Source organism: Cygnus atratus, chromosome 28 (assembly GCF_013377495.2).
Source record: "Cygnus atratus isolate AKBS03 ecotype Queensland, Australia chromosome 28, CAtr_DNAZoo_HiC_assembly, whole genome shotgun sequence".
Classification (NCBI taxonomy): domain Eukaryota; kingdom Metazoa; phylum Chordata; class Aves; order Anseriformes; family Anatidae; genus Cygnus; species Cygnus atratus.
The window spans coordinates 1,752,561-1,768,864 of record NC_066389.1 but is presented as its reverse complement, the minus strand read 5'-3'; the positions used below and the strand labels follow the sequence as shown (position 1 = coordinate 1,768,864).

Here is a 16,304-nt window from a genome sequence, read left to right as displayed (position 1 = left end):
TTCCCGGTAGGGCTAGGCTCCCCGGTAAGGCTTCCCAGTAAGTCTCCGTTTCCCGGTAAGGCTCCCCGGTACGGCTCAAATCCCCGGTCCAGCTTCCCCCAGCGCCCTCCCCCCGCCCCCCTCCTCCCCTCCCGCCCCGGCGGCGGCCATTTTGTGCCGCGGGGCAGGCCGGGAGCCCCGCGTAGGAGGCGGGCGGGCAGGGGTGCGCAGAGCGCATGCGCAGCGCGTGAGGGGACGGAGCAGGGGGGCGGGGGGGGGGCGCCGTGTGAGGGAGCCTGGCACAAAATGGCGGCGGGGGGGCGGGCGCTGCGCTCGGGGGGGGCCGCGGCCGAGTGACCGGGTCCGCCGCCTCCTCACCGCATCCGCGGCCGGGGGGGCTGCGGGGGGCCGGGGCCGGGCCCCCTCCGGCCGCCGAACCCCTTCGTTGAGGCGGCTTCGTTATCCGCTGCCTCTCCCCGCCGCGTCGGTGCGGGCCCCGGCGGTGTTTTTGCCCCCTTTCCCCCCCCCTCCCCCTCCCCCCGGGGCCTGAGGGGGTAAAAGGGGCGGCTGCGGCCCCCCCCTCACGGCGGGCAGCGGCCGTTGAGGCTCCGCCGAGCGGCCGAGGCCCCGCCTGGGCGAGGAGGGCAGGAAGATGGCGGCGGGCGGCGGCGGCAGGGCCTCGTCGTCTTCCTCCTCCTCTTCCTCGGCCGCCTCCTCGTCGTCGTCGTCGGCCGGCGCCCTGGAGGCCTCGCTCGACAGAAAGCTGCAGGCGGTGACCAACACCATGGAGTCCATCCAGGGCCTCTCCTCCTGGTGCCTGGAGAACAAGCGGCACCACAGCACCATCGTCTACCACTGGATGAAGTGGCTGCGGCGCTGTGAGTGCGGCCCGGGGGCGGGGGACGCCCCTTCCCCTCCCTCTTTCCTCTCCTGGGGGCTCCCACCCTAAAAAAAATCCCGAGGGTTGGGGGTCCTGAGGGGATGGGGGGAGCCCTGGGGGTACCGGGGCCTCGCTGCGGGCTTGGCGTTCGTGTCCTTGGGCGGGCTCAAGGGGGTCCCCGTGCTGATGGGGGTCCCCAAATTGGCGGGGTCCCCAAGGTGCCGGGGTCCCCACGTGAACACGAACGCAGATCGGGGTCCCCAGCCCCATGTTCCAGCCCCGGCGGCTCGCCCCGTGGTCTCCTCGGGCCGGTCGGGGCGTGCAGGTGCGCCTGGGCAGGGGGCAGCTCGGCGGTGGCACCGCTTTGCCAAAGTCCAGGGCCTCCTGCGGGGCTCGGTCGCGTCCAGCTGGGGGAAGAAGGAGGAGGTCTTGGAGCCGTGGGGTCGTGCCCCAGGTTTCCGACCTAATCCAGGGAGCGAGCTGCAATCTGGCGTTCTCTGAGGCGTGATTGCCCAGAAATATTCCGGCATCGCGTAGCTCCTGGGTAAGCTTTCTGCTTAGAATCACGTATCTGTGCTTTTTTTTTTTTTTTTTTAAAAAAAAAAAAAGTGTTGTTGTACCTGCTGTACCTTGGGCCTCCGGAATCCTGCCCGCGCTCGCTTCGGTTGTTCCGGTGCGTTGTTTTGAGAGGTGCGTGGGGAGATGTGCTCAGCGCGGGGCTAAGGCATCGCCACCGTCCTGATCCCTGGGACGAGCAGTCTGCCAGAGGCATAAATAAGAAATAAAAGTGCTGGGGGTCAAAGCTCCCCTTTGGCAAACACCAGCAGCAGGCACGGCGCTGACCCGGGGGAGGGCAATGTTTTCCCAAGCCTAAATAAGGCTGAGTTCTCTCTCCCGCTTCGCCGCTGCGTGAATGTTTGGTGCGTTGAGGGAGCCGAGGCGAGCTTTGTAGGGACGTGGAGGTGATGGTACCGAGGGCTGAGCGCAGCTGAACAACCTCCAGCTCCTGCTCCGTGCTCGGGGACGTGCGGAGCGGCTTCTCCTCCTGCCACCGCGAGCCTTTTGGCTCCTCGTCCTGGGATCCCCGAGCATCTCGCCGTGGGTCAGGCTCAGCGTGACCCGGCTCCGAATTTCCTGCCTGCATCTCAGGGCAGGCTTTCGCTTGGCCTGGGCCCTCGCTTCCAGCGCTTGCCAGGCACAGCCCTGCTCTTTTTTCTTCTTCAGAGCTTCCATCGCGCTCGCTCGCGGCGTTGAGACCCTTCCCCAGACCCCATGGCCACGGTGTTCGTCTTTCCGCACCCGGCGACGTCCTTCTGCACAGCTTCTCCGCTCCAGAGAGCTTCCAAAGCCCCTTTTCTTCCTGACGCGGCCCCTTCCTCTCATTTGTACTCCTTTATTAGCCTTTATCTCGTCCCCAGGTTCATCAAAAGTCATTTAATTGCTCTCTTTTGGAGGCTGGTGCTCTGCTCCTGCTCTGCCAGCTCCTGGTCGCCGCCAAGCTGTTGGCTCCCCCCGACCCGTCGGGACCGACGTGGGCTTTTCTTTGTTATTCTTATTTTTTTTGTTTTATTTTCATACCGGCGACTTCAAGGCTGCCCTCGTGCAGCCGTGGCGGTGCTTGAGCTGCTCGGGTCCGTCTCCCCCCCGCCGTGGGCAGACCCCCTGAAGGCATTTCGGTTCTTTCGTGCGGCTTTTCTGTGACAGCAGCCACCAGCCCGCGCTGCTGGGCCTTGCTCGGGGGGTGGTTTCTTCCTCCTGGGGGGATTTTTGGTAGGAAAACGGAGCGCCGTGGGCAGGACGAAGAGGGGACGAAATGGGGGAAACGAAGCGTTCAGCCTGTGAGGCTGCGTGCCTCTTCGGGGGGCACGGATCCATCGTGGGTTGTCCCCCTTCCTGGGTTCAAATCCCCGCGTTGTGTCGTTCGGTGAAGAAGTTTCTTAGCACGTGGACCGGGCTCCCTGCGCTACGACAAAAGGTTGGGTGAAATAATTGACTTTGGAACTGAACGTGGGCAAGATAAAAGTGGCCTGGTAAAAGCCATGACTCCTGGGGACTGTTACAAGCCCTTGCAGCTCTAACAGAACGAAAGGGAAGGGGTTAAATGTGATTATTCTTAGAAAATCGTGCAATTCCAGAGCTTCAGGGGCCGTACGAGCCCCGCGCTCCAGCATTTGACCTCCTAGCGCTGGCTGCTGCCGCTCCTTCTGGTGCTGCCTTCCTCTTGTGGAGGGGATGGCATAGAAATTAGGTGGTTTTTTGTGTGTTTTTCTGTGTTCTTGCTGTGCCCGAGTCAGGACAGGGGCCTGATGTTACTGGGAACGGCATTTACTTCTGGGGAGACGTGGAAGTGACGGCGCTGGGAGCTGTCCCCTCTAGCTCCTGGCTTCTCCCGTTAGTTTGAGCTTGCTGCTAGGCAGCAATGCTGCAAAAATAAAAGCAGGCACTTAAATTATATTAAAAGTGCTGTGGACACGGCTGCTCTTACCTGGTGATGAATCTGAATTGTTGTTTGTTTGTTTTTTTTTTGTCTTTAGCTGCCTTTCCTCATCGATTGAACCTTTTTTACTTGGCCAATGATGTGATACAGAACTGCAAGAGAAAAAACGCGATCGTGTTCCGCGATACGTTTGCAGAAGTGCTCCCTGAAGCGGCTTCGTTAGTGAAGTAAGTAGCGGCGTGCTGGAAGGCTTGGTGTCTCCAAAAATGCGCTTTGTTTTTTTTTTTTTTAACTCTGTGCCTTTAACATCTCAAGCTCTAGAAACATCAGCAAAACGTCAAGGATTTTTTCCTGTTGGGTTCCTGAATTCGGCCTTTTAAAACCCCTCGTTTTCGAGGCGTTAGCTCGTGCAGTTGTGCTTGCAGACACCAGTCCCGCTTTCACGAGGCCACTCGGTGTGCTGAAAATGCTCCGGGGCTGCGGTGTGAAGCCCAGTGCTGTGCCACCGAGCGCTGTGCCCGTCCCGGGCTCTGCAAGGAGGGCGTGCGGCTGCCTTTTGGCCCCAGGGGGATCTCGTTCACCGTCAGGTTCTCACATATCTACATCTACAGGTTCTCAGAGTCAGTCTCTAGCCCAAATTTTGGGTTAGAAATGATTACGTGGGAGAAATCGCAGTGAACTTGCTGCGTCTGTCTGCCAGCGTTCGCGTATCGCGGGGACGTGATTTGGCCGCCCCTCGTTGCGAAGCCCCTCGAAGGCTTTTCTCACTCCCGTGAGCACCTCGGGGGCTCCAAGCCCAGGCGTTCCCGTCCTCTCTTCTTCCCGATCAGAGCTCGTTATTCCCCGCTCAGGTCCTCCAGGGCAGCTGCTTCTGGATCTTCGCAGGGTTCAGGCTTGTGCGCCGCTTCCTCGCGGTGCCCCTGGTAGCTGGCGAGCTGCTTGTTTGGCTCCGCGTCCTCACCCGAACTCCAGGAGAGCAGCCGGGGAGGGCGGCTGTTGGCAGGTGCTTTATTGTCACTTTTTTTCCTCGGAACAGGCCCTGGGCAAGGTGGCTGGGTTGTCAGGCAGCACGTCTCGTTCTTGGTCTTTGAAATGTCCCCCAGATGATGCTGCTTAACTCCCAAAGCTGAGTTTGCTAGGCGCAGAAAGGATCCGTGAGCGGAGATCAGTGGGCGAGCGTGTCTTCTGGAGGAAGTCCCCCACCACTGATAATCTATTGCGCAGTCACTTCTGGCTGAAGCAGCTGCTCTTCCCCGGGAAGAAACCCATCCTGCCTCCCACCCCTGAGCAACCACGTTTTTCCAGAGCATCCGTATAGAAAGCTGCTTTGGAAGAGTAACAAATTTATTTTTCCCCTGAAGAAAGGCTTTAGAGGAGCCTTATTGCTGCTCTTACTGCTCTGAAACCACCTAGTTTTACCCCAAAAGGCATTTCCGTGGCCCTGATCCGCTGCAATACTGGCGTGTTTGTGTGTCTAACTTCAAGCGGGTGGGCTGCAGCCGGGATTTCACTAGGACACCTTGCAGCAGCGTGTCTTCACCTGGATAGGCAACTTCCTGGTCTGAAGGGTCTTGGAAACTTCTGATTTTAACCTAGAATTACTTTACTCGTTTTAGAATCATGAGAAATTGGTCTGTGTGTGTGTGGAGAAAAAAAAAAAAACAACAAGAAAACCCAATCTGCTCTTCTCTTTCAGGGATCCGTCAGTTTCCAAATCTATAGAAAGAATCTTCAAAATCTGGGAGGACAGAAACGTGTACCCTGAGGAAACTATTTTGGCACTAAAAGAAGCTCTGAGTAAGTCATTTGCCCTTTATGGTTCTTAACTCACCGACACGCATGCAAGTTCGATAAGGTTAAAGAATATTTCTGATACCAGAGTGAAATGCATTTGTCGTGCGTATGTGCTCTTCCTGCACTTGCACGGAGCAAAAAGCGAAGGTAGTGAGGTGTGAGGGGCACCGAATTTGTCCGCTTCGTGCTTCTTGTACCTTCCTAAAGACGGCTCTGAATCCTTTAAGGGAAGCTGGAGTTGTTCCAGCTGAGAGTGAAGTCCGCATGGATGTGAAGTGGTCTTGGAAGTCCCGAGCGTTGTGCCCCGGGAGGGGCTGTGTCTCGGCCTCTTCCTGTGAGTGGAAGCGCTCTTACGCCTGAGCGGAGTCTCAGTTGTGATGGAGGGGTGAACAATGAAGGTGGCTTTGTTCCTTTCTACTCAGTTTTAGTAATAAGTTGTTCTTACTAATATTTGTCGTGTAGGAAACAGGCTGAGAGCAAAGCTGGAGGCTGAGGTGGCCCGTTTGTCGTCGAGTACTTATCGAAACACTCTGCTTAAAAACTGAAATCACTAATACTGGCTTGGAAGCATGTGTAGTCAGTTAAAACCAGCCATTAGCCAACGCAGTTAGCCGAAGCTAAGTATTTGAACTTCTCTTGAAGGAAATTAGACCCCGTTTGTGCCTTATTTGGTTACATCATTAACAGCCGAAGGAGCTGCAGGAAATCCTTGCCTGTGGTTTCGAAGGGCCAGTTGTAGTTGTTGCAGAGAGATCCGGCATCTTGGGCTCAGATTTTGGCACACGGAGAGTCTGTAGTTGAGCACTGCATGTTGAGAAGTGAAGTTTACGTACACCTTAGGAAGCCTGGAGCTGCTGTAACTTTAAATGTATTTCTGATCACTTGCAAACTAGGTATTATGTCTGTTTTTTCAGCTTGCATTACTTGACTGTCGAATGCTAATTTCCTAAAAGCCTGCCTAAAGAGCGGTTTAAAAAAAAAAAGGCGGTTTAGTTTTATTTTTAGATGCGTTGTGTTTTTTCTTTTATTTTGGTCGTTACTGTGATTTTTGAACTGTCGTAGTGCAAGGGCAAACAGAAACTTGATTTAAAAATGGAAGACCATCCCGCAGGTTGCTGTATCCCTGAGTAAACTTAGGTTCTCTTGGGCATCCAGCAGCTCACCGAAGGAAGTTGGTCTAGGTATTTTAAAACAAATTTCTGTTCACTCTTCTTACCATACAACCATATGGCACCAAAAACCAGATTCTTAAAGGAATCCCATAATGCCAGACTGCAAAAAATGAAATGTTTTCCAGGTACCACTTTCAAAACTCAGAAGCAGCTGAAAGAAACTCTGAACAAACAACCGAATAAGCCGTGGAAGAAATCTCAAAGTAAGGAAACAATGTGAACTCTCTGAACTAATATAAAAATTGCCTTCTTGAGGAACAGAAGAAAGGCTAGCCCTAAACGGGCAAAGTACCTGGACTAAAATACGAGCCAGCATGCACCTTCCAGGCTTGTAAAGCTCCTTACAGACTAATATGTAAAGTGCCAAGGAGTTGTTGCTAGAGAACCACTTTTTTAAAGGAATGAAGTATGGAGAAAAAAAAAAGTCTTGAGAGCAGAGAGTAGAGGAAAGATCGGGTGAAACCTCTTGGAAACTGGCGTTAGACTATGCAGAGATGGAGAGAAGACAGACAGAACCCTGCGCTTTGGCGGCAGGAAGGCATGGTGGACAGGACCTTCATGTTCAGGAACACATCTTCACCAGCAAACTAGATGATAGAATAAAAGCAACCTGGAAGCTGTCAGTGCAGCTAATGAACTTTTCCATCCAACATTCCCAGGAGTGCAGTCTAGCTGGAAATGCGTTTTTAATACACTAATCTCACTGTACACTAAAGCCCTCAATGCAAGATGATGGAACAGTAGGGGTAAGATGCAGCACACGCCTGCCGGTACCAGTGCTGCGAGCAGAAGGTTAACAAAAGAGCTTGGAAGCTTTTATTACTTGGCTAACATCACAAGCTGCTTTCCCCAACCAAAGTACATTCAGCATGGACGAAGGATGTAGCGTTTCACCTCATATCACACGTTTCTGCTCTTTTGTCCAGACACAAATGGATTTAGCATCTCCTGATGGTGGGATTCCATCCATCCCGTTAGGGAGATGTCAGAATAGGGGTGTAGGATTTTTTTTTTTAAGGTTGAGAGCTTGGTTAAGGCCCGTAAGTAGGAAAGAGAGACCACACCTGAAGGAAATAATGAGCTGTGTGGTAGCTCTCAGTCTGGCATTTAGGAAATAATAGTACCTCGTAGAGAGGTATAAGCTGTCATCTGATAAAACTCTTAGGTCAACCTTTGCAGGGACTTGTCTTCCCAACAGCAGAGCTGAAAAAGGTACGCACACTAAACTTGTGTAGCACATAAAAATGCGAAGTGCTAGTCTGATTTGTTGGCCACCATCACAGACAACCTAGCTGTACGCGACCGTGTCCGGTTTAGCTAACGGAAAGCCAGAGCACTGAGGGACATCCGCGTGGAGGGAAAGCTGCGGTGAATAACAGCAGCCTGCGAGTCTTCTGTTGAGTTGCGTTGGAATGCTTTTAATTAGAGCTGCGTTTTGTGACTTTTGATTAGCATCAACCTGTAATTGCTCGGTTTCTTTATCCTTTTTCTTTCTTCCAACAGCATCCACAAACCCAAAAGCTGCTTTGAAGTCCAAGATTGTTGCTGAATTCAGAGTAAGTCTGCAAGTGGAAATGTTCTGTTGCACTAACCTCTGTCCTTGGGCTGTCGCTTTTGTGTGGCTTACGTCCACCGGCAGCGTAAGCTTGATCAGAAGCTCTAGTATCCAGCGTCTTTTTTTACTGGCGATATTGGCTGCTAGGCATTTCAGTTGTGAGGCTTTTTAGGGCTAGTAGTGAAAAGTGCAGCTTGGGGTGGCGGAGGAGTTGGTGGCAATAAATTCTTCTAAAATACTCCCCCGAAGGAGCAAGGTATGTTGCTGAAATGCATGCTCCCTGGTGAATGTAATGATTTAAAAAAAAGTCCTGTCCCGATTCTTAATCATCACAGCTGAGCCAGGAGACTTGTGGAATTGCCAGCGCTGCCTAAACCTGTGTCAGCTGATCTGTTGGACTTCAGGTTCAAAATCCAGAGGTTCACCTAGTCTGTTTCTGCAGTAGCTTTAACTCAGGAATGAATTAAATTAATTGCAAAAGAAGCATTGTTTGTTGCTGAAGTAGATCTGCGGCGTTAGCTTTGCGAAGCAGGGGGGTTCTGTTCCGCAGAACGTGATGAGGATGCTTTTCTTGTTTGATTTTTTTTTTCAGCCCCAGTCTCTCATTGATGAATTGCTATTGTATAAGCGCTCGGAAGACCAGATCGAACTGAAAGAGAAGCAGCTTTCCACTATGCGAGTGGATGTGTGCAGCACTGAAACGCTGAAGTGCTTAAAAGGTAAAGACAGTGTCCAATGTATAAAAACTGATGTCATTGAAGGAGGCACGAGTACATGCTCCGAGATGTCGGAACTCGTACTTTCTGTTGAGCCTTAAACCAGAAATTGGACTCTGTGCAGTTCAGAGTCACTGAACAGGTGCCTAAAATATTTAATTTGGGCCCGTATGTAGAAACGAGCTGGTACAGAGCTCAAAGAAGGCAGAAGGGATGGAGCTTTACTTTGTACCATTAAAACACGCCTTCATACGCAGTTAAAGCATGCGTTCTTCTTAACGTATTCAGTGCACCTTAAAGAATTTCAGATTTAGTGTTTTAAGGTAAGACTTCATTGCTACGGTTTGAGAATGCCAACTGCGAGTCTGATAGCAAGCCGCGTGTATGAGAAGTAACTGAGCAGAGTGCTGGTAAATCACGTTAGCAGGAAATTTCATTGTCGAACTGCAGCCAGCCCAAGGTATGCTCCGTGACTGCAGTCTTTGAAAATTGTTGTTGGCAGTTGTAGTACCTCGTAGATGTTGTGAACCCTGATGATGCGATAACACTTCAGATGTTACGAACGCTTTGTGGTAATGAAGGAAGGACAGAACTCCGTTTTTTTGCCTCTTCCCAAACAAAAGGGGGCTCTCTGGTTAATTGCGAGAGTAAAATTTTACACTTCTGTCTTAATTGATCATTAACCACAAATGAATTGAAAAACAACAAAGACTGCTTGCAGCTTGGCCTCCTGCAGTGCCTTTCGTTGACTGATGATAGCCTGTTTCTCATGCGATCGAACTCCTCACGCACCAGAGGGATGATGTGTGTCACTTTACACTTCCAGGATACTGCAGTGGTTTCGATGCCGCGGTATCGCCCCACGCGCAGTGCGCAGCCTGTTCGGCGTGGTGCGTGAATGCTGCTCGCTGCCACGCTTTGCATGCACAGGGCAGGGCTTTGTCGCTGCTAATCGATGAGCGGAGCAGTTTGGGGAGCAAACGGTGGTGCGGTGCGCAGGGTCTCTTGTCTCAGCTCCCCAGTCGCTGCTGTTTAGGGGACGCTTCTGAGAGCTGATGTCCCCGTCTGGTGGACGACGGCTTATCTGCGCGATGTTGATCCCCTTCTAGACAAAACGGGAGGAAAGAAGTTCTCCAAGGAGTTTGAAGAAGCAAGTTCAAAGCTCGAAGAGTTTGTAAACGGCCTGGACAAGCAAGTGAAAAACGGCCCCTCGCTAACCGAAGCCCTCGAGAACGCTGGTATATTTTATGAAGCGCAGTACAAGGAAGTCAAAGTCGTAGCGAATGTAAGTGTGATTTTCCTCAGACTTCTTCGTGTGGACTGACGTTTGCCTGTGTTTTGCTGGGTATATTGGAGGCTGAAAAATGCATCCTCTCTCTGTTCGTGAGAAGGAGACGCTACCAAATTCCTGGGTCAGAAGCTGAGTTTGCAGAACCTTGCATGTTGCTGCAATTTTAGCGCCTCTGCATTTTTAAAAGGGGAGATAATTGCACTTAGTCTAACAGATCGTAAATTCTGGAAACCACACTAGGTGTGGTCAGTATGAGAACTAGGTGAACAAACGGAGAGAATTCAGTACAGCATTGTATAAACAGAACAAACAAACAACCCTCCCCCGAAAGAAAGAACAACAAAAACAGTAGCTGATTTCTTAGAAAGTGTTTTGTATGAAAATTGTTTTAAGTCACAGGAAACAGCTTTTATCTTCCCCTTCTTATGTGTTCCTTGCTCTGCAAGTCAAAGCTGAGATCCTACTGCAAGGTTCTCAGAGTAGGGTACAGATAATTGGAAATTGAGATGGTTTTCTAAGGATGTGTTCTACTTTTGTTATAGGAGTAATTGCGGTATGTTGTCTTCCCGTAAAAGAGACTCAGTTCAATGTTTGTTCCTTCTCAGGCTTACAAAACATTTGCTAACAGAGTGAGCAATCTAAAGAAAAAGCTAGATCAGCTGAAAGCAACGCTTCCTGATCCAGAGGAGTCTCCCGTCCCCTCCCCGAGTATGGACGCCCCATCTCCAACGGGCTCCGAGTCCCCCTTTCAGGGAATGGGGGAGGAGGACAGCTCACGTTCTCCAGCAGTTGGCAACCGCAAGGCGGTGTCTCCAGAGCCTGTGACAGATAATCGGGATGTGGAGGACATGGAACTCTCTGACGTGGAAGACGATACATCTAAAATTATTGGTATGTTCTGCGTGAGCAGCAGCGGGATCGCGCAGAAATTGTATCTGCACAAAATACCCTTTGCAAACCTCATTTGGGATGTAGAGCATGTGCAAAACCCTCGCTGGGCTGCGGATGGTGCACTTGAGTTGCAGTCTCCTGCACCAGTCCTCCAACCCCGGCAGGGAAGTTAGGAGCTGACTGTGATGATTCCCCTCTCCCAAACCACTCACCAGAATGCTTTTTAGATAACCTAAGGGAGTCAGACTCAAATTCCCTGCCCGGTGTTAAATGAAGATGGCATTGAAAAATCTCATACCCTAAGTAACCCTTAAAGGACAGAGAGATAATTCTGGGCTTGTTCTCCCCCTCCTGCAGTGGAAGAGAGGAAGGAGAAGCAGGCTGCTCCACCTTCAGCACCTGCGAAGACTGAAAATGCCCCTAAAGCGGCGCCGTCCACCGCTGCCGTCAGCACCACCTCGGTGACGGTGACGACACCCGCCCAGACTCCTCCGACTCCTCCGGCTCCCAAGGTGGTGAGCGCGGCGCCCGTCCCTCCATCGCCAGCGCTCGCGTTGCCTAACCTTGCTAACGTTGACCTGGCAAAGATCAGCTCCATTCTTAGCAGTTTAACTTCTGTAATGAAAAACACAGGTGAGTGCTGAAGTGCTCCTGGCGCAGGTGTTTGCTTTTGAAGAGCTCACAGTGGAGTTTTCCTTTGTAATCTTTTAAAGCTCAGTTGTCGCAAAATAAACATGAATGAGTTATTACGTAAAGATTGGCTCGGTCTCTCTGACACACGACTCTTGGCTCCGTGAGCCTCTCCTTGCTCACGCTCGCTGGAACTCTGCTGCGGTTGTATCTGTGGGAAACGTGAGCCAAAAAAGCTCTTGTTAACGAATCAACATAGGTGAGCGGTGTGTGCTTCCATCCTAGGTGTCAGCCCTGCGTCAAGACCTTCTCCAGGAACCCCGACGAGCCCAACAGCTCTTACTGGTGGCCTGAAGACGCCTGTCCTGGGGACTCCGTCTGCTCCTTCAAACCCGTTAGCAAATATTCTCTCCAAAGTGGAAATAACTCCTGAAAGCATTCTGTCTGCCCTCTCCAAAACCCAGACTCAGACTGCGCCAGCACTGCAAGGTACCGGAGTGGATTTTGAGTGAATGTCTAACGATGCGTTTGGCGTCGGCGCTGACACGTGCTGCTGTGCAGCCCCACAGCGAAAGTGAAGGGAGAAAAACTTAATTGAAACGGGTTACGTTTTTTGGCAAAGCGTAGATGACCTTCTCAGGTAACACAGGTGTTGTGGACCAGTGTTTTATTACCTTCCTGTACATCTTCATGTTTCTGACGTGACCTTTGGGCATTTTTCCCGGAGCACTTCACGGAAGAACGGTGAATGTGACGGGAGGGCAAATGAGGTCACCGTGGTTTCTTTGTGCTTCTGAGAGAGCTTTTCTAGCGGTTAGAGCAGAAAACTTCTCAAAGGCGCTCTTCGTGCTTCTGCGGCTCTGGTCAGCAGTGCAGCGCGTGCGCCTTTCCTACTTGGCAACAAAGCCAGGATGAGTTATTACTGAACTCACTCAGACGTATGTTGTAACTTATATTTATAGGTTAATCTGAGCCTCTGGCAAAAGTTTGTACCTCTGTGGGTACTAACATTAATATTAAATGCAGCGAAACCCAGCCATTTTCCTGGCTAAAACATGAAGTAGTTTTAAGGAACATCTGTAGTATAAATGCAGGAGTCTTTCCCTTGACAGCGGTTCAAGTTTTCTTGCCTCTTACCTGAGTATCTGAACGCAGTGTTCTTTTTTCCAGGTTTGTCATCCTTACTTCAGAGTGTTGCTGGAAATACCATTCAGTCGAGCGAAACCGCATCACAGAGCACTTCAGCATCACCAGCCAACACAACTGTACCTTGCGTGAAGGGAAGGAATATTCCTTCCAACACTCAGTCCTTTATATCCAAAACTTTTGGTTATTCTCCAAATTCGTCAACCTCTGAGGTTTCCTCGACTTCAGTTACTAAGGCTCCCATTGGACATGCCGCGGGGCTTTCAAGTTCTGGTTTTAAGCCGCCAACCAATTCCCTGGGGTTCTCCAGTTCCCACCCTCCCAGTCCTTCCTCCCTTTTACCGACAGACACCTCAATGAGTCAATCCTCTGAAATTTCAAAGGCGAAGCTGGAATCGGAACCCCCTTCTCCAAGCCTGGAGATGAAGATACACAATTTCCTGAAGGGAAATCCTGGCTTCAGCGGTCTGAACTTGAATATTCCGATTTTAAGCAGCTTAGGGTCCAACATCGCAACAGAAAGTCACTCGGCTGACTTTCAGCGTGGTCCTACCAGCACTTCCATGGACAATGTGGACGGAACGCCGGTGCGCGATGAGCGAAGTGGGACGCCCACCCAGGACGAGATGATGGATAAGCCAACGTCGAGCAACGTCGACACCATCTCCTTGCTGTCAAAAATCATGAGCCCTGGTTCCTCTACTCCCAGCAGCACGAGGTCGCCTCTTCAGAGCAGGGACGATGGCTATCCCCAGGAACTTTCCAATTCTGTGCACACCTACCGGCCCTTCAGCCTCGGCAGAGATTCTCCGGTCGGCATGTACAAGCAGCCTGCAGACAGCATGGAAATCCCCTCCTCTTTAATGGACTCCTCGCAGGAGAAGTTTTATCCGGACACGTCTTTTCAAGAAGATGAAGATTACCGTGACTTTGACTACTCCGGGCCCCCCCCATCTGCCATGTTAAACCTGGAGAAAAAGCCCGCAAAGTCGATTTTGAAGTCAAGTAAATTATCCGAAGCTGCGGAGTACCAGCCGGTCCTGTCCAGTTACGGTCAAAGATCGCAGGATTTTAGCGTGAAGTCGTCGTTCCCTCAGTCGATGAGGTCTATTCTCGATCAGAGCGAGAGCTGTGACCCGCTGTCGACATCTCCAGGGATGTACGGGAGCTACGGCCTGCGGGGAAACGACTCCACCTCGGATGGTTCCCCTTCGCCCAGTAAGAACGACGTTTTTTTCGCACCAGACTCCAACCACAACAACTTACCAAAATCCGTGGTGCACTCTGGCCTCTCGCAGAAGCAGTACCCGGACTCGCCCCACTCCATTCCCCACCGGTCGCTTTTCTCCTCCCAAAGCCCCGCGGGCAGACCACCCACGACGGGCGTGGACAAGTCGTTGGGATCTTCCATCTCCGCCACGTCGACGATGGAGTTCAAGAACATGCTCAAGAACGCGTCTCGTAAGCCCTCCGAGGAGAAGCATTTCGGCCAGATTTCTAAAAGCGGCTCGAGCGAAGGGGTTGGCTTGTCCAGCCACGGCCAGGCTGGAGCGCCCAAAGGCGAGCAGCAGCAGCAAGAGGAGCACTACCGCATAGAGACGAGGGTGTCGTCGTCCTGCTTGGATTTGCCCGACAGCACCGAGGAGAAGGGAGCCCCCATCGAAACGCTGGGCTACCACAACGCCTCGAGCAGGGGCATGTCCGGAGAGCCCATCCAGACCGTCGAGTCCATCCGAGTTCTGGGGAAAGGAAGCAGAGGACATGGGCGAGAGGCGAGCAGGTCAGGGTGGTTCGAGATAAGCAACACGGGGAGCGCGTTCGATAACGGGCCCTCGAGCGCCTCGGAGCTGCCCGGCATGGGCGGCTTTCAGGCGCAGTACAAGGAGCACGTGCCGCCGTTTCAGGAGAGCGTGAACAATTTCCGAACGAATAACTTCAGCCCTGCTTTCGACCACCACATGCCACCTCCCATCGCGCCTCCTCCCCTGGAGCACGGGACTCCTTTCCAGAGGGATCCGGTCGGTCCGCCCCCGGGGCCCCCGGCCGCTCCCCCCAAGGATCACGGCAGCCTCTTCCCGAGGGATCACTCAGTCCCCCCGCACATGCCGCCCGTGGATCACACTAACCCCTTCTCGAAAGAAACCTCCTCTCCGCTCTCGCTGCCCCACGGCGTGCCCCCGCCTCCTTCCGTGGAGCACACCGGGGTCCCCTTCCCCACTCCCCCGCCGCCCCCCGTCCCCGGGGAGCACGCCGGCGTCCCCTTCCCCGCGCAGCCGCCGCCGGCCGGGGAGCACGGCGGCGTGCCCTTCCCCGCGCCTCCCATCGCCGTGGAGCACGGCGGCGGCGCCTTCTCCAAGGAGCACGGTACCGTTCACCAAGGGACGATGAAAGAGCATTTTAACGTGCACGCGGGACCCAGGGAGGCGGCGGCCCAGCCCCAGCGGGACCACGCCGGCGGCGGCAGCGGCGCGCCCCTGGGCCGCGCGCGCGAAGGCGTGGGTCTGGGCTCCCTCTCCAGAGAGCAGCTGGGGCCGACCCGCAGCGTCACCCCCATCGGCCCCGCTCACAGAGACAGTGCGAACCGCGGCGGGATGATGGTCAGGAACCCGCGGGCAGACTTCAGGCCCAGGGAGCCCTTCATAAACAGAGACCCCTTTCACAGCCTGAAGAGGCCTCGGCCGCCTTTCGGGAGGGGATCCCCCTTCTTTGCACCAAAACGCCCGTTCTTCCCCCCAGGTACTGAAGCAGACGCCCATCTCTTGAGCGAAGGTATTCGGACGTTGTAGAGAGCAGGGGAGTAGCGCTTTCACTTGGTTTTCCTTTTTTTTTTTTTTTTTTTCCCCCCCTCTTTCTTTTCTCCCCCCTCCCCTCCTTAAGAGCCCCATAACACTTTCCTAAATTAAATGTTCTGTATTTTTTTGGTTGTTTATTTCCTAAGCCACCCAGTTGGTGCGAGACTAGAAAAATGTTTTAACGAAAAGAAGTATTGCTGTTGTAATAAAACTTCCAGTAGTAGTTTAAACAAAAAAAAAAAAAAAAGAGATGAAATGCGCGATGTTGGGATGTTATTTTAGCTGATTACCAAATTGCTTTGCCTCCCGAGCCCTCGGAGCCCGTGTCAGACCACAAGGAAAGGTTGGGGGCAGGAGCTCTGCTGCTGGTAGGGAAGAATAAAGGGTCCAAGCGCTTTCTGTGGTGATGGAAACACCAACCAACCCTTCCTGTGCCTTTCCTGGGGGCGAGTCACCTTCTCCGCCGACGCCTGCAGGGTCTGCGCGGGGCGTCCTCCCCCCGACTGCTTCTCTGGCTGGCAAAAAAAAAAAAAAAAAAAAACAGCAAGCCCCAGCTCCGTGGCTGCACGCGTACGGCGATCGCCCCAGGAACCTTGAACTTGGTCTGCTTTCAGGCAGCGGGCTCTGGCCTGCGCGCTCCCCAGCATCTCCTGCGCAGGTTTCGGCCCCCCCAAAAAAAAAAAAAAACAGGGAACTCTCCAGCGGCCGGCGGGGGCACGGAGCCGGGTCTGGCAGACCCGGCGTGGTCGCGGCCGTGCGTTCCCTACGCCCACCTGGTCGCAGCGTCCTCCGCACGGCGCGGCTCGCAGCAGCCCCCGCGCTCGCGGCCCCTTCCGTAGAGCTTAACCCCGTTCGGAAAAACCTGTCTCTTGTTTTTGTTTTTTGTCGTTGTGGGTTTTTTTTGTTGTTTTTTTGTTTTTTTTTTTCCCCCCCCTGGGAACACTGTTTGACTTTATATGTGTGTATATATAATCGCTTTTTAATTACATCTCTGACTGTTTGAAACTCACAGACTGTAAGA

General features: G+C 52.9%; 1 protein-coding gene across 1 annotated transcript; it reads left to right on the top strand.

The window, feature by feature from the left end:
- The first annotated feature begins 574 nt into the window (after window positions 1–574).
- RPRD2 (regulation of nuclear pre-mRNA domain containing 2) lies at window positions 575–15,319 on the top strand. Its single transcript, XM_035571116.2, is given in 13 exon segments — window positions 575–857; window positions 3,394–3,523; window positions 4,993–5,093; window positions 6,388–6,465; window positions 7,766–7,818; window positions 8,410–8,536; window positions 9,643–9,818; window positions 10,430–10,715; window positions 11,073–11,348; window positions 11,631–11,834; window positions 12,516–15,149; window positions 15,152–15,223; window positions 15,226–15,319. Coding segments are annotated over 13 exon segments (4,392 nt in total). The 5' UTR covers window positions 575–631; the 3' UTR covers window positions 15,255–15,319.
- Window positions 15,320–16,304: the final 985 nt, after the last annotated feature.